The sequence below is a fragment of the Triturus cristatus genome, chromosome 2_2, assembly GCF_964204655.1.
Source record: "Triturus cristatus chromosome 2_2, aTriCri1.1, whole genome shotgun sequence".
In the NCBI taxonomy this organism is placed as follows: Eukaryota; Metazoa; Chordata; class Amphibia; order Caudata; family Salamandridae; genus Triturus; species Triturus cristatus.
Genome location: NC_140582.1, coordinates 118,072,352 through 118,090,536, shown reverse-complemented (window position 1 = coordinate 118,090,536; position 18,185 = coordinate 118,072,352). Strand labels below are relative to the sequence as shown.

Below are 18,185 nucleotides of genomic sequence, written 5' to 3'. Positions count from 1 at the left end.
TGCCAGTGAAGGCTGGGTTTACCTAGATGTCTTCACCTGGGCTCGAGTCAGGGTGGGGTACCACGCGGGTGGACGGCGTCCCCCCACTTATTTTACCGGGAGCTCGATAACTGGAGCAAATGGAGCTACACATTCACTCTTTGGCCTCTGTGGGGCGAGATCGGAGCTCATTCAGAACGCTGCTCACGCGCTGGCCTCTCTGATGCAATCGCATCTAAGGGGTGAGCGAGGGGAGGCAATGAGTCTGGTGCAAGCCACCTTTCGTGACGTCAGCGTCCCCCCACTTCTTTTTTAGGTCTCGCCTGACCCAGCGCATGCGCTGGTCTGGCGAGACTTATTGAGAGGGCTCCAAAAAGTGCTACCAGGGCTCCCAAAAGTGCTACCAGGCCAGCCTGGAGCTACAGTGCATGTGCGCGGGCGCGCGCGCCACTTTTAACGCGATTACTTTCACTTTAGCGGCCGCACAGCCGCTTTGATGTTTGATCACGATCACTTTAACTTTTGCGGCCCCATGGCCGCTTGGCATAGCTAATAAGTCTCGCTTTTGGGACCTTATAAGTGTTTAGTTATGCAACTGTTGCATGGCTAAACACTTATAAGGTCCCAAAGACGAGACCTATTGGCTATGCCAATGCTAGTTTAGGACTTGTGCCGTAGTCTTCACCCTCCAGTCTAAAGGTTATGCAGTTAGCGGCTCCTTAGGACGCAGACTGTGCCACACGGCAGGATTACTTTGGATGTGGCTGCTCTTCCGGTCTCTGCCTACGTCAGCAGTTGTGCGGAGTGCTTAACGTAGGTTCAACCCTTGTGACTCCTTTTGCACCGAGCGCACGAGACCGGCTGCTATACTTTCTGTTTAAGACAAAGATGAATTACTAGGTCGCCCTGTGCGACAATCTTTTTTGCCACTCCCCCCACGATATCCTTCTCCACTGACTTCGTCACTGCTACCATCCAACAGTGCCCCTCATCTTTCCACAGCCTCACTCACATGCATTTAATTTGTTTTATAGCGCTACTCGCACCAGTGTAGGGTGTCATAGCACTTTACGTCACACGCACATTATACAGACACAGTGAATCGTGTGTGTAAATTACTCTGTGGGAAATGTTGCGTAAATAATGAGGATTGCAAGGTGTAGGAATCATGTCACCGATACTATTAGACACTATATTTTAAGAGTGTTTAGTCTGGAAAAGCCCAAAGTCTGGATTTAGAACGCACTATAGTAGTTGCATTTGGCTTTACTAATAAGAATGTGCAAACCTTCTTAGTAAAGCAACAGAAAGAAGCAACATTGGAATAATGAAAGACTAGGAGAAAAACTTAGGTTCTAACCTATTCCATGAATTTACACGCAGCTCCTTGGTAGTTCGTAGGTTAGTGTGCTATATAAGGATTGTAACATATGAACTGCAGGTAACTAAAGGATCTCTGTGACAATGGCAGTAACCCACTGAGCCATCCACCTAAAACACAGTCCTGTAATATGCATGGTTTACGTTCTTTGCAGCAAGCATATTAACCCTCTGTGCTACCTTTTAAGGACTCAAAACTGCCACCAGACAAATAACTCTGCTCTCTCTCCATCAGGAACATTATTCACCACCGTTATCTTGACAGTTTTGTTGCTGCTTGAAAACTGCAAAACACATGAGCATCTCTGCAGCAGGTGCTTTTACATCCCTAAATAATTTTTAAACACAGCAACCCCCACCCCCCTCCCTCCCAACCCCGCTCAGCGGAAGGTGTGGCTGCACCGGTCGCACCGCCCTAAAGCCGGCCCTGTACATTTCTTGAAGTTGCTTTACTAGGTTGTCCATTTTAATTTTCAATCGGGCCAACTCACCCTCTTCGGCTGGCTGGCTTGGTACGCCACGCAATGTTGGTATTAAGTCTGAACTTTGGACTTGGACATTTTTTGAAGCGCTTCACACTCATCCGGTTCCCCAGGCGATTATTAATTACTAGTCTGTAGTGACATTACCAACAAAAGTACATATTCATTTAAAGCATTTGTCAGTTCAGCCGAAAATGGACCCATGACTCGATGACGCAGCAGTGTTTGTGGTGCATTCATAAGAATACAAGACCCCTGCTTATGTATATAATTTTGTTCTCTGATGATCATGCCACTCTTTTGTTGTGGAAACCCGGGCCATCTTGGCTCGCATATATTTTTTTTTAAAATTTTTTTTTTAAAGACTAGATGGTCTTGAAGAAAATCACATTTTATTAAATGATGTCCAGAAACTGATGAATAAATATACTTTTTTGGCCCATTCGGTAGGTGCCACGAATTTAGCCTTTAATAACCCGATAGTGACAGGTCTGTAAGGCCAGCCCCAGAAGCTCATTTAGTCCAGGCGGGGAAACCCTCCTGAGGGCCCTTTTCAGCCTAAGGTATATGTCTTTATGTGGGGTACGGGAGTGCCATAGGCCCTTAGCCAAACTCTGCAGAGTGACCTCATGATGGCAAAAGTTTACTTGCTCTTTTATACCCTATAAGAGCTAAGGCTTGTGCAGCTCTGGATGGAGGCCAGTAAATTCCCATTGCCTTCTTGGCATGAAGGCACAGCGGTACTTGGCAACAGCTTGTAAAGTTAGCAAACATCTGGCATAGCAGAACTCTTGATAATCCCAGCGCAGTCTGTTTAATGAGGCCAGTGATCAAACTGAATTAATGATTTTGTATCTGGCCAAATTAATAAGACTAACAATGATTCAAGCAGCATGAATATTCATTCGTGAATCTCTGGCTGCGTGAGGAACACATCGTTTTTGATAAACTCGAATGTTCACTAATGAGCAAGAGACAGCCTTTGCATCTGGTCCGGGGTTAACTCCCCTACCCCCCCCCCTAACCCCTCCCCCCCCCCCCCCCCCCGGTCAATTCAAGCTGTGCAGCCACAGGAATTCAAACCCCAAATTTCCTTCGATTTAACATACTCTACAAACAACATGAAAAACATTCCTTGGGAGTGTATCTGCCCCTGACTGCTTCCCTCAACTGGATTGATTAAATTGCCAAAGGCAAAACATTTCATCTGGCAGAGGGAGGCACACAACGAATCCAGGGCGACCAGGGAGGGATGCTAATCCGTTTCACGCCACAGCTTACACTGTTTGTTATAAATCACTGTTTCAAAGAAGTCTTCATTGACAAAAGATTACGATTGACACACACCAGGGCACTTTGAAGGCCACAACTCCGTTGTTTTTTGTTGGGTAGAAATTGTTTCCACTCCTGTTCTCTGTAAGAATGGGAGAAATAACCCAGTTACTGGCTCAGTGGCCAGGTGGCTAAGAGCTTTTGGCACTGTGTTTGCTGTGGGCTGACTGGCTCTCTTTGGGATCAAAGTTGCCCTGATCTATCCGGTAGGAAAGTGGGTTTCGGTTGCAGTACCCCCTACCCCCTACACACACACACTCGCTTTGCCTGGCTTTTGATGCAACTTTGCTAACAGGTTCCCAGTACCCGTGTTCTTTCTCTAAAACTGTACCATGATTGGCACAACTTCAGACCCCACTATTAGTCCCTAGTAAACAGTACCCCCAGTACCCAGGGCACTGGGCCTGAAGAGAGTCCCCTGGAGACTCCTCAGCACAGCCATGAACAATGCCACTGCAGCCTGCATGCCTTAGTGCAGAGAAAAATGACAAAGTCAACATGGCACGGGCCGTGTGCCAGGTCCAGCATCACTTCCTAAGGTATAGGTAAGTCCCCCCTCTAGAAGGTCTTAGCAGTCCTAAAGAAGGGTGCACTATATCTCAGGTGTAGGCATATCTGCATGAGCAGATATGCCCCTACAATATTTGTCTATTCTTAATATTGTATAACTCGAGTTACCCAGCCACATGGTGGCTTCACTGAACCCAGGAGTGTTTGGTACCAAATGACTCCTCCTAATAAACCCACATTGATGCCAGTGTTGGATTTATTAAGACATGTACTTAGAGGGCAACTCAGATTCGCCCCCCCCACCCTGAAAACTTATTAACCCTGGTGTTGTCTCTGGCTGGCTTTAGTCAGCCTGCCACCACCGGACATGTTTCTGGACCCCTGGGTCGAGAACCCCTGTACTCTGAATCCAGAAACAAAGCCCATCCTGGGCAGAGGTGTCACACCTCCTTCCCATGACGAGCCAAGTGCTTGACGGGGAAGCTTTAAAGGCTTTGCTGCTTTTGTAGTGCGACCCCAGCCTCTGCGGCAAGCAGCAAATGGCAACCTCCGGTTCAAACCCCCACTTTTGGCGAGAGAACAGGAGGGAAAACTTAGTGAGAATAGAAAGTGGCCCCCACCCCCCAACTCCACTTTTCAGTGCCCACTACCTTGTTGAAGCTGGTGGGACATATCCAGCTAGGGCTAGAGAGTGTAGACACCCCAGGTGAGGAACCCATTTGCCCCTACCTGTCACTAGTGTGTAACGCCCCTAAATCTAGTATTTAGGTGGCAGCCCAAGACCCTGAAATGAGATTCCTGATGACATACGAAGCCCGGACACTGAAGAGCTGCAACAGCAAGAAAGAAGAAGGACCAGTGACTGACTTGGTGCCAGCCCTTCAAGCCTGTTTGCCGGCTTTCGCCCTTGCTACAAAAGTCTACTCGTCCTGCAATCCCAGCAACCTCCAAACCCCTGGGAGGACTGCTTGCCTTCTTTAAAGATCAAGTCACTCTTGTTGATGGTGGACCTGTCCAAGAAGAAACCAACTTCTGCCCTGAGAAACGGCCCCGGACCCACCTCTGCACACAACACACGCGGCCCGTGTCAAAGTGGCCCACCAGTGCTGCTAAGGTAACCCAGCGATTCTGAGCCATAGTCCACCGTGGGCTGCCTCCTGCCTTAATCTACATCGACGCCTGCAGCCTCAATACGAAGACTCCCCCTGACCGCGTCCTGCCTGGTAAGCTGTTCCCGATGCAAAAGGACACCCCTGCACCCAAACCCCAGGGCTTTGGGGAGCTTAACCAATGGTGTACCTACTTCCCCTAGCATCAGAACTTACCTGGGCAGCTGTGGGTTTTCTTCGTTCAGCCTCCAGGTCCAAGCCTGCAGCCTTTCCCCAAAACCGATCTCTCCCACTGATTTGCATTGAGCACCTGACGCTGTGTTGGCAAGCTGCACCCGGCTACCCCTGTGCTGCTGAGGGTGTAAGTTTGGTGCTGCCTTGTGACCCCTCATGCGTACCATAACCCCTGAGATTGACCTCTGCCACCGCGTTACTCATCTGTGAGCAGCGCAACTTCGATCACCCCCAATCACCGTTGGTTAACATTGGATGCCCGACCCCAAATTTAACATCTACACCCAGCTGCCCCTGGAAATAGAGAAATATGGTCAGTTCACACCCTATAATGGAATGCCTCCTCCTGAAACTGACTGGCAATTGCCTCGAATTCCTCCAGTTTAGTGTGTTTAATTGTCAGAAATTATAATGTCATTCCCCGACTAATGTTACACCCCTACCCCTTTACTTGTCTGCTTTTCTGGATATAATTTACTTTGTGGCAAATAGTACTCTCTTTGATAGAGAGGTTTAAGAATGCAACTGCATTTTGCTCACTTCAAGTACCAAAACATGAACAAATACCATCATATTAATTAAAGCGAAGTAGCTGATTTTTATGTCTTCAATAGTTGTCATGATTAGATTAAAGTGAGTTATTCCTAGTTGTAGGAGAGCGTTTTCAAAGATCTGGTGTGTCTCTCGCAGTATCAATCTCTGGCAATTATGCACCTGTAAGTTTCTACCCTGTAATTGGCGTGGTGTAGGTTAAATGTGCATTTCTTGTAATTTTACCACGTATTTTTTTTAGCTCTGGTTTGACAGTGCTAACATCACCAGAACTTTCGACTTGATTGGCTTACTTAAACATTTCTGCTTCAATGAAGAACAGTTGCAAGAACTGCCTTGGGAGCAAGTGTGTATCCGTATCCTCGACCGGGACCTGTCCTTCTTCAGTTTCAGATCGTGTTCTGCGACGTTTAGTTTGGCTATGCAGTCTCCAATGACTTTCCGGTTAAGTTTAGCGCATTTGTCGCACTACATCAAATTGTGCTAGGAGCCCAGACACCAGAGACAGACCTCGTGGTGGTCTGTCACTGACACAGGGTTCTTACGTGGTTTAAACCCTGTCATTTGTGGAGGGCAATGCCACTTGCACACTAGGAAAAATTTGAGAAAAGAAGTCAGTCAGCCTGACAACTCCGGGATGGAGAACCCGATCTGTGTCGGAAGGTGCAGAACAAAAGAACTGAGTCAAGGTGCCCTCATGTAGCCGCATGGCGCCACCTACTGACAGGTGAGGGGATTGCTGGAGTAAAAAAATCTTCGATCCAGTCTGGAGCCGGGGAATTCACACTTTGAGGAGTCTGGTGTTACAAGTATATAGTACAAAAAAGTATTAAAATGTCCTACGGAGAAAGGGGTTTAAACTCTGTTGCAGGCCGGCTTTAGGGCGGTGCGACCGGTGCCACCGCACCGGGTGCAGGCTTCCTGGGGGCGGCAAGTTTTAAAGTTTATTATGCTTTTGAAGCACCTGCTGCAGCGTTTCTTTCCGCTGGCAATTACCAGGCCTCACATAGATGTCAAGAAAACTCGTGTGATTAATTATCTTCTTGGAGAGAGATCAGTGTTTTGTAAAGTTGAGGTTTTGACTAAGGTGAAGTTAGTGCAGAGGGTTAATATGCCTGCTGCAAAGAACGTGTACCCAGTAGATTACAGAGTGCGTATGATGTAAACAGATCAGCAGGTTACTGCTTTAAAAAGAGACATCTTTTTTGTTACTTGCAATTTATAACTTAAAGTCCTAATATAGAATAGTGAGCTATTAACTTTCATCCCAGAACTGCATACACACTGCAAAGTATACATTATTAGAACATTGATTAATGTTGCAAAAAGGGTTAATTTGGCTAAAAATCGATTTTTATTATTAAAGAAAACTCCCAACTATGCTGTTTCTTTTTCGACTCTGCATTTGTGCTTCTCCACACCAATCACTCTTAAACTATACTGCCTACCAGTATGGATGACATGTGACTCCTACACTTTCAGTCCTTTGGCTTATGTAACATTTCCTATACACTGATTTGCACGGGTATGATTGATTTTCTCTGTGTAATGTGGGTGTGATGCAAAGTTCTCGGACACCCTACACTGGTATGAGTGGCGCTATATAACTAATTCAATGCATCTGAGAGAGTGTGGTTATGGTGACTTGGTCACTGTTAAAAGGTGCTAGTTTGAGAATCCGTGGTGGAGGTGGTCATGGGGGGGGCGCCAACAAACATTGTTGCACAGGGCGCCACCAGCACTAAAGCCGGCCCTGCTCTGTTGACATGTTGGGTTTCTTAAGTAAAGCATTTGATTGGGCAGAGAAGTTGTGTGCGTCCAATGAATGTTTTGTTGCTTATATGGGAACACTTAATGTTCAATACAGCAGGAATGAGAATGAGTTGGTTATGGTATTAAGCCAATGATAAGCTATAGGCATGACCTGCTTACTATCAAATGTTACAATAAAGGCAGCAGCCCTATTGATCGTGAAAGGTGTATCTTAACGCAAATTTTCATTTAACAATGGATTGTTTTTACTCCTTATTAAAGGGTTCAGAGAGCTATTTGATACATAATGTCACAGGTTACTATAAAGTTAGGTGTTAAGAGTTTTTTTTAAAAGCGTATTTTAACTGACAGAGGTAAAGCACATATCATGACATTACAGTATGTATGTTGGTGTCATAAACAGTAGTACAAATCAATCCGACAACGCCCTTATTCAAAACAACAATTTGAAGCCATCTTCTACAGTTGGGGCTGAGGACCCGTCACATTGACCTCATCAGGCCTGACACAGAACTACACATCCCGCAGTCAATATCTGCTTAGCAACCAGCTAAAACCAGGCCTTCATTTCACCTGAACTAAACAAGGGAAGAAATGAAATCCAACAAAACAACAATAAGAAACCAACCGCAGCAGCACCCATAGTGGTATCCCGTCCCGTGGACCCCCAAACTAACTGGAAGAGTAGAGAGGAGAAGAGGGCGACCTAAAGGGGCGGGGGGAGGACACGCGCGAAAGGGGTGGTTGTGGTGGTGGGGGGGGGACATGTGCAAAAGTATGAGGGGGAGACATGCGTGAAAGCGGTGGGGGTGGAGACGTGCGCGAAAGGGGTTGAGGGAGACGGGAGCAAAAGGGGTGGGGGGAGACGGCTGCAGGAACACTGGGGTCCCACCCAAGTCACACGCCCCTCAATTCACATACATATAGGCCAAGAATCTGGGGATTATCCCCGTGTTTCTATTGTGGTGCTCCATCGAACCAATACTTAGTGTGTTCCTGGGAGAGGTAGTGGGCACCGGCTCCTCAGACACCAAACGTTCCAACATATCTCCCCACATTTCACTTCTCTCTCGGCATTCTCGTCTGTGCGTACCAGTCATAACTGCCGCTCTTCTTCTACCCCAAAGTCACACAGATCTTTAAACCACTTGTGTGTCACAGGTGGACTAGGACGAGCGCAGTGGATTGCGAGGTGTCGCTTAGCCAACAAGAATTCCAGCAGAGTGAAACTGCGTTTCATCCTAGTCCCTTGCTTTGGGGTCGGTAGCACCCCCAACAGGCAATGTTGGACCGAGGCCTCAAATTTGTGATCTCCTGCAGCACAAGTACTAACTACCTCCTCCCAATAACGCCTCAGTCTAGCACACCACTCCCATTTCATGTGCAGGAGTGTCGCCGGCTCTACCCCACACCTAGGACAAGCAGCAGACCGGGCTGCGTTAAACCTATGCAGCCGCTGATGTGTTAAATACGTGCTGTGCAGATAATAAAATCGGGCGAGTTTGAACAGGGCGTTGCCAACAACCTCCTTGACCTTAGCTCATGCTAGTCTACACTCAACTTCTGTGAGAGGTTCAGTCAAGTCGTCCAGCCACCTGTCAGACTCCTTTCATATCAGTCCGGCGGCAGCCTTCAGGGCCTTCAATACGCGGGAGATCAGACCTCTATAGGAACCTGGGGCCAGCATCAGCTGCAGTGTCTGCGACTCCACTGACTCTGCAGGGAAGCCTATGAAGACCTCACACGCCATGTGAAAGCTCTTGGGGTGTTGCAGAAACTGGAGGAGACGCAGTGGGCGAGACGAGGGTGCAGGTGAAAACAGCAGTGAAACTGTGGACCTGCATATCAATTGATTGACTTCTTTGCAGTGCAGGCAGAAGGACTGTGTTACCAAGAGGGTGGAGATGAGGAGTATAAGCAAAGGTTGAGATGAGGGCACTGGTGAGGGAAGCAGCACAGAGGGCGGGGAGGAGAGGCAACAGGTGAGAGGAGGGGGTGCTGTTGGGGGAAGTGACATGAAGGGCAGGGTTGGGAAGGAGAAGCAAAAGTAAGAGAACAAATTGGAGTGAGCGGAGAAGTAGCATACTCGGGAGAAAGCAATGAGGCAAGCACGCGAGGGCAACATGGAAGGGGTGGGGAGAATCACACAGATGAGACAGTGCAGGGGGGGAGCAATACACAACACAGAGAGCTGTAAAACACATGCATTCCCATGGAGTGCTTAACGCAAAAGAAAAAATATTGCTTGAAAGCAAGCCGCGTTGCATTGTAGAGGCATAGAAGTCAGCCTATTACAATAGATGCTGTGCTCCATGGGATGGACAAACATATGATTGACAAGCACAAATAAGAAACAGGCAGAATAGAGTGAAATGAAAATCAAACAATGGTAAGCAATGTGCAGGCTCTAAACGCCTGTATGTTCTTGGCTAGCTCACAATATCTCTCGCTACAGACAGTGAGTGCATTATCAAGTAGGTGAGACAATGAGAACAAGGAAGGAAAGCAAAAAAGAGGTAAAACTGGCAACACAGTGACTTGACCAGCACAGCTCTTCTAAATGCAGTTTCCAGTAAGTGTTTCGAAAAACACTGCAAATAACACACTGTAATTGGATTTTGACCCTTGCTTGTCATCCAGGGTTCAGGGTTATTTACAGCTGCCACAATGTTGTAGAAGTCTTCTCAGAGTGCATTTATTTCAAGTTCATGGAAGCTATTAACCTTAGTTCTGATGTAGTTCTCGCAAAAGAAGAATATGTGGTGAGCAATACCATGTTACAAGAGTCACAGAGCTGCTTGTGCCAAGCGAAAACATTTAATAATAGTGTGGAAGAGAGGACGCCCGGTTTCAAGACAGCTCTTTTATGGATGCCTTCATAATGCGACGCATGCACTCCACATTACGAGCAGCTCTCCCTACATACCCAGTTGCCCCGGACCCTGCGGCCCCATTAACACTGATAATTGAGAATGAGACGGGCACTTATCTCATCTCCAAAATGTACAGATCATGCACTAATACACGTCCCCTTATTGATGTTAAAGTACGCACTGCTTGGGAACGTGATCTAGGCCGACCCATATCGGATAAACAATGGGAAAAATGTTGCATCGGTACGAAAGAAGTATCCCTCAACATCAGGCACAAAGTTATTCATTTTAAATTCCTCCGCAGGCTATACCACACTCCAGCCTGGTCACACAAAATAGACCCTTCTAGGCCGCACCATTGTTTGAAATGTAATGCCCCTCAAGCGAACTTTGCCCATCTTACATGGACTTGTCCTAAAAAACAACCATATTGGGAACGGGTACACACTACTTTGGGTGAGATGACTGCACTGTCTCTGACCCCCACTCCGGAAATCGCTCTCATGGGATACACAGTCAACTTTCCCAAGAAGATCAGGAGGTTTGCGGCACTTGGGTTTCTGTTGGCCAAGCGGGAGATAGCGCTAGTATGGGGTAAGAGAACTGCCCCCACATTACAGGCCTGGCTGCGTAGCCTGGCATATTGTAATGTAAACTGAAATTTACGCCTCCCCAATGCCGAGCTCTTCACGTCCCAAAGATATATGGGGCCCATATAGGGCGTATGTTGCTGAGACGTGCAGGGACTCTGCTACACAGATTGAAAGCAGCATAGTCCCAGAGGGAGTGGGTTGATGGGCTATGAAGATGACATATGATTCTTGTTATTCAATGCGCCCTAAACTCATCTTTCTGTTAAGGACACGTCGCATGGGTTGGAACAGACTAGCGATCGTGTAACTATTACATTGCATGATAAATTGATATGTTGGCACATTTCAGATGGGACGAGCCAGGGGCCGGAGGTATGATAAATTCCTTTATTAGTTGTTTTAGTTGAGTTGCCTAATATTGTGATTTGCAAATTATTGTGTATCATTAATAAGTAATGGAACGCCTGACAATATGCTGCAGTGATATTGTTTATTTCTAGCTGTATACTACAACTGGAAAATAAAGATTTTTTAATAATAGTGTGGAAGAACAGGGACTATGTAAGGCAACCTGCAGCCAATGCGTTTTGTGAAGGGTGCTGGTAGAGGAAAGGGACGCTATGTCAGACTGACAACATTAAAACCTGAACTTTTTAACTTTGTGTTACTTTGGATTTTGCTTTTCTGGGGGCCCATTTACACATAGGAAACACTTTTCCTGTTTGCGCCATAGCGCACTATTAAATAGGTGCGCCGTGCACAAAGAGGGAAAGTGTGCCCTATTACAGTGAATGCACTGTCCCCAGGGCAGCCGCTAACTCGTGCTCTCCTTGGGAAGCGCATTCAAGTGAAATACAGAGCGGCTACTTCAAACCCTTTGGTGTTTCACCGTGGTGGCGGCATCCTGCATGCACTTTAAAGAAGAATTAGAGATCCTCTCATAGACGGGTGAAGTGAGTGACAGCACCAACCTGCAGGGGAATGCCTGAGGGTCCATAGAACCTCCTTCCCCCCTCCAGAGGGCTGCCTTCAGGGGTTGCACTGACAGAGTGCCCCCGTATGTGGTACACTTTCAGTGTTCCTTCTGACAGCTTCTTTATCTTTGCGCCCGCTTCAATAATAGGGTGTGGGTGCAGAGTTAAAAAGATTCCCTTATTTGCATGGAGCCGCACCCACATACAAAAGAGGGAACGCCTTCTTCAGACAGCACCGGCGCTACGTGTGTGTCAGTGCGATCTATATTGCAGAAGGGTTCGAACAAGCATCTGCAGCATCTTCTGTAATACCAACGATCCCCGGGGGCACACAAAACGGGCACATTTGCCTGTTGTGCCACCTGGGCACTCGATGATTACCATTTTTAGGTCTTGCCTACAGATAGCTTTTAGCTGTTTGTTGTTGAAAGACCTCTTGTGACTCATGTGTTTTCTTGCACTCTCTCTATTGTACGACTTCTCCCTTCAGATCACAGTCTCCTGTGCTTTTTTTTTTCTTAACGGAGTTTTATATAGCGCAAACTTGATCAGAAGGTATCGGGTATCAGAGCGCCTTACATAGCACCAGTTGCATTACATGAGGACACATTAATTTTTTTTTCTTCTTTGTTTTTAAGCATGGGGAGATTAAGTGATTTGCCCAGAATCACAGGATGTTCAGCGTAATTGCTGAGAACCCAGTTCCCCATATTCGAAGTCGACCGCCCTAGCCGCTAGGCCAACTCCTCTCCCCAAGTTACTCCAAGTCCCCCCACTTGCGCAGTTTCCCCCGCTCCTTCCTGTCTTATTTTTATATATTACATGACCCCCCCCGTACTGTTTGCTCTCCTGCTCCCTACGGCCCCATGTGACCTCCTCCCCTAGCTACTCCATCTTATTGGTAGCATTTATTTTAACTGTCCCCCCCCCCCCAGGTCACTACACTGATTACACTGTATGCTTTTATACCCCTCCTTCACCTCGTGTGTGCGTGCGTGCATGTGCGCGCGTGTGTGTGTGTGTTTGTGCGCGCGCATGTGTATGTATGTATATATATATATATATATATATTCACTTAAAAAACCATAGGTTTCACACAAGTTATAGTTAGCTGTACATTTCACTCGTAAAAAACCAATGAAATTCCACGTTATAGTTAGATCAGGTAACTATAACTTGCGCGCCCACAATAAACTGCTGATGACGTCACATATTACATCACTCATGACATGGTCAGTGACATCACTCTTCACATCAATGATGACATCTGAAATGACACATTGTGCATTGCGGTCGCGCAAGTTATAGTTACCTGATCTAACTATAACGTGGAATTTCATTGGTTTTTTACGAGTGAAATGTACAGCTAACTATAACTTGTGTGAAACCTATGGTTTTTAAAGTGAATTTGCAAGGTTTTTTAAATGCTAATTCCTAACTATAACGTGTGTGAAACCTATGGTTTTTTTCAGTGAATTTGTACGGTTTTTTAAATGCTAAGTTATGTATTTATTTTAAATTTTTGCGCGCACGGTACGCTTCACGAACCGTGCGCGCGCTGTGGGCACTCGGTGCGCTTTGCGCACCGAGCGCCCACGTTCCGCATTTCGTACCGTGCACGCCTCACCATTTTTTACAAAATATCAATTGTTTTTTTCTCCCTTGGGGGTCCTTAGATTTATATATTAAATGTGATTGTTTATTTTTTTTATTTTTTTTTACCGTACGCGTACGGTAAGCTTACCGTACGCGCACTCCGCGATTTTTTTAAAAAAATTATTAAATTTATTTTTCATACTTTTTGGTCCTTCGTGAACCCCCTGACGAACGCTAGGGGGTCTGCAACTCTCTTCGTTGCCCCCTTTTCATGTTATCAACCTTTGTTTTTCAGTGCGAGAGACAGAAAATGGCGGCCGATACTTTCGGATTTCGATCATGTAACCACCAATCAGAATTGAGCTCGCGCACGGCACCGTACGCGTACGGTAAGCTTACCGTAAGCGCACGGAGCGCGCTTACAGATATATATATTGATTTAAATGCTATTTTCTCAGGACCTACTGAACAGATTTACACCAGACCTGCAAAAGGCACATCCCTGACCTGAGGACTACCTCTCTGCCCAATTTCAAGTATTTCTGTTCAGCCGTTCGGGCTGTAGCTCGGACTAAAGGTCCTATGGGAAAATGCATGGGGAAAACGTGTTTTGGGACCCCCCTTTTTTCTCAGCCCCCGCTTGACGAATCCCCCCCGAGACTTTCAGGGAAGGAGCGGAGCGGAGCGCCCCATTAGTTTTGAAAAATTCGCGAGGATTCGTCAACCGGCGCCAAAGTTATTCCAAATAGAATGTTGCGGATTTCCTATGGAAACACGGTCCTAACTATAACTATCTACTGGCGACCGCCAGTAGATAATATATATATTTAAATATATATATTTAAATGTTACCGCCTTTTTAGGAAGAGTCGGCTGCTGCAATCTGCTGCCGGGTCGCTCCTTTTACAGAAGACACTTTTGCACACAAGTGGCCATCATCTTGGACTTTAAAATATTTTTAAAAATGCAGGCCACGTCATGTTGTTTCTGTTTTTACCACTGCATAACGGCATTAGCAAAAAAAGCATTAGCAGCCAAAAGGTGAGACCTCTTGACTTTGCAGTGCTTCTTTACATTTTTCATTCTGGTTTTTGTCCTCCTTGTTTGATGATTTCCCCTAAAGATCATGGTCGATGGCATGCGTGTACTGCATGGCTGGGAGGCCCGTCTGCTGGCCTTTCTCAATGTCTCTGCATCTTTTTATTTGATGGACCGTGGAGCATTTCTTTTGACCCTCATAAGTGTGAATAACCCAGTCCAGGGCCGGTTTAAAAGCTACCTCTGCTACCACTTGGAGTGTACCCAGTTAGTCACGGCGGGTCCCTCCTTCTCCAATGCCTCATCACGAGCAATGCCTAGTGACCCAAGTTTCGATTTTTGTACTCGTGTTGTTGAACCTTTACAAGGAGCTGCTAAGATAGGGGGGGTAGCCAGCTCAGCCACTTCTAGCCACCGTTATGCAGTGGCACACAACCCACGTCTTGGGGTGTAATCTGTTGAGGATGTTAATTTTCTAGAGTAATGTGTTGGTGTCATAGGGACTGGATATTTATTCACTAAGTCCTGACCTTAAAAAAGAATCTATTTTGGCCACTACAGTTACCACTGCTGACATTTTCAAATTTGGATTAATGTGCTTTAAGCACTCTTGATTTAAAACTGTATTTTATGCTACACATCGATGAGGTCTCAATCATATTTTGACTAACTCTTCTTACAGAAAACAACCTCTTCATAGCCCACTTTGATTTCAGTATCACCGTGCATGCTCCTTGTTTTTTCAGCTATAGGCTGTCGAGGCACTGTTTTGATTGATTCATCGACAGTAGCTCTTTCTTCCGTAGCTCCATTTTGTGCACTGCTACTATATTGATATGACGCTAGCAAATTTGATCACATTATGGCGTTCGTGTAATGGCTGCCCTTGCACTGTAGGGAATGTGTGTAAACTTTGATGCCTAGCCTCCAAGCTCTCTCATCTTGGATAGCCTGCTTAAGCTTTCTGGCAAGTTAAAGAACTCCAACTTGCCTTCAGGGACTTGGGTTAAGGAACTTCTCAAGCTAGAAGTGCCCATGTTTTGCTGCGGTGATTTCTGCAATCAGGAATTCTGTGCTGCGGGATCACATCGGTGGAATTCTCCTCCTGTAGATATTTGCCTTGTCCTGGACCTTCTGTTGTGCAACAGGTGCTCAAGTTTGTAAACTGCTTTTTCTATTTATATAATAAAATGGAACACAGCGATGCATATACCTCACCCCCGTAACCAAATTACACCTGCCGCTATCTTATTTGTATACCTTACCTTGAGTTCTGCTGCTCTGTTGCTTTGTAGGTAGGTCATTACTGTCTAAATGTTAGAGCTACATATATGCAGAGTCAAGATAGCATTCAATCGTTATAATACCAGGTTATTCATCTCTGTTTCAAATTGCTGCACCTTTTGGGTACACAAGGTAGCTATCAAACTAGGAGTGCTCTGAAACCAACCAAATCGGTGTCTGTTTTTTTTCTGAGAGATTAAAACTTTGGAATGACTCATTAGGAGGTCCGTGGTGCAAGGCTAATGCAGATCGAGATTCTTCACTCCTGTAACTGAAGGGGTGGTGGTTGTCCCTCACCTTCTGGAATACAAGGGAAGGAAGAAATTCAGATCAAGACCAAGAGAAACTTTAGGAGCGTATTGAAATGAGGAGAGGAAAGAATAAACAATATGTTAACTCTTTTGCACCCCAACTAACTGAAGCTTTTGCAGCAGTTATAATGAATTCAGTAATGTTCCCTTCCACTGGGGCCTCTAAGTTAATGCATCAATGAAAGAATCTCCTCTTCTCCAATATTCGCCGGCGAAAGGATAATATTGGGGAGGGTTTTTTTGTGCTCTTTTTTTTTTCTGCCATTCATGAAGCATTGACTGATGGTACCGCTGAATTTCTGAGATTTTGATGCAGCACAGATTTCAATTAAACTTCTACCTCATCCATGGGAGCGCAAATTTCTGGAACAGCGTGGTTTCCGCACCTTCCTCCATAGAATTCCATTCTGTATGTTCTTTTTACCTCCTTGCACACCGAAATCACAGATTTTACTTATGGCTCACATAAAACTGCTATATAAACATCATTTTTGTGCCTTTCACGACAGCTGATTGTACTCTCTTACACCACTGTCAGGCCGTTGTAGAGCTTTCGGAGACGTAGAGGGCAATGGAAAAGACTAACTTTGTGGTCACAGGGTAGGATAGAAAGTCTCAATGCGCTTCAAGACGATAGATAGGCTTTGCGTGGACCAGGAGGGCCTTCAGCGCCTCAGTCCATTCGCTTTATGTTGGAGTGTGAGAGAGTCCCAGAGGCATAAATTCTGGAGACCCTATGGTCTCTTCCCCCAGAGGCGTGTACCAGCAAGCTTAGGTAGATGAACTTGGGTGTCTTGTAGGAAGGTTTTTCTGTCTTTATTTATAGAGCAGTGAGTGAAGTGAATCTGCTCGTTAGTAATCTCAGAAAAATGTAATCCCCATGTGAAAATATCAAAGCACCGTGATATTTTCCAAGAGTGGACCATTTTGCTGCTGTATCATCAATTGAAGGAATGCTGACAAGATATTCTATTTTGCGTTCAGGACAGAAGTGTACAGGGTGTCTCCCACACGAGTTACAAATGATCATGTTGCCCATTGTAAGAAAAGTGTTTATTTTTATTCTAAAAATTGTGATTTTTAATTTTCGTGGACTCGTATAACAATACAAGAAAACTTCTGTCGGACCCACTTGTATAAATTCCGCCGGCCTGTTTACACATTTGTAATGATTATTTCCTAATTACTAATGAAACAAAAATGGGTTCACCTTTGCCAGCAAAGTGCTAGTGCGCCCCTTGCCCACAATACACGGTAGAAAAATTGGTTAACATAATGTATGCATTTCTGTTACGTTTTTCTGATGTGCAAATTAATGAAGATGAAATTGATTTTTGAAGTGTTCCAATATTGATATCTGTGGGTCCTGTTCTTCCTTGCAGACACCAAAGATGCTGACCAGAAAGATTAAGCTCTGGGACATTAACGCCCACATCACATGCTGCCTGTGTAATGGATATCTCATCGACGCCACAACTGTGACCGAGTGCTTGCACACGTGTGAGTAATCACTTTAAACTTGGGCCTCTGTCATGAAATAAAATTAAGCAGATAGCATCAAGTTGCAGATTTTTAAGTGCACTTTATTAAATTTTATCTATATGTACATTTGTCACACCATGGTCCATGTTAGTTTAATGCCGGACTTCATCAGCCACAATAGTACATCATGTTTTTGGAATTGTAAGTAGCTGTGTTAAACATCAAACGTTAAAATTTCCTACAAACAGACCATCGAGCTGCCCTTCAGGTTGCTGGAGATGGGTCCCATTAAGCCTGCTTCAGACCCTATACTTAACTAATTGAATGCATCACTCTAGCAAACTTTACATGATACCTGTTACAACATTCATCCTTAATATTCTGCTGGCCAGCCCCGATTTAGGTGTGTAGGGTCGCTGGAGTAAAATGTTTCATTTGGCCGCATAATAGCTGTTGTATTATTCTAAAGCGTGTTCTGCCGCACTTTGGTGGTTCGTCCAGTGTGGTTGTTGATGCCAGTATAGTAGCCTCTCACTCATCCTGTGATGGGCCTTTACTTTGTACCTTTTGCTGTGTCGTCTTGGTGGCTGGCACCTCGCAGTGGCCCCTTACTTGACGTCACGCAGCCATGTCCTAACATTATTGGCTCTTCTGAGTCAAACTGCTGTTTAAAACTGGTATAC

At 45.6% G+C, this 18,185-nt stretch overlaps 1 protein-coding gene across 2 annotated transcripts in view; it reads left to right on the top strand.

The window, feature by feature from the left end:
• Positions 1-18,185, top strand: part of PCGF3 (polycomb group ring finger 3) — a 326,964-nt gene that overhangs the window by 230,573 nt on the left and 78,206 nt on the right. For both annotated transcript variants that reach the window (XM_085641122.1, XM_085641123.1), the window contains one exon: positions 17,403-17,520. In XM_085641122.1, coding sequence (XP_085497248.1) covers positions 17,412-17,520 — 109 coding nt within the window. In that variant the 5' untranslated portion in view covers positions 17,403-17,411. The remainder of the gene's footprint in view (positions 1-17,402; positions 17,521-18,185) is intronic.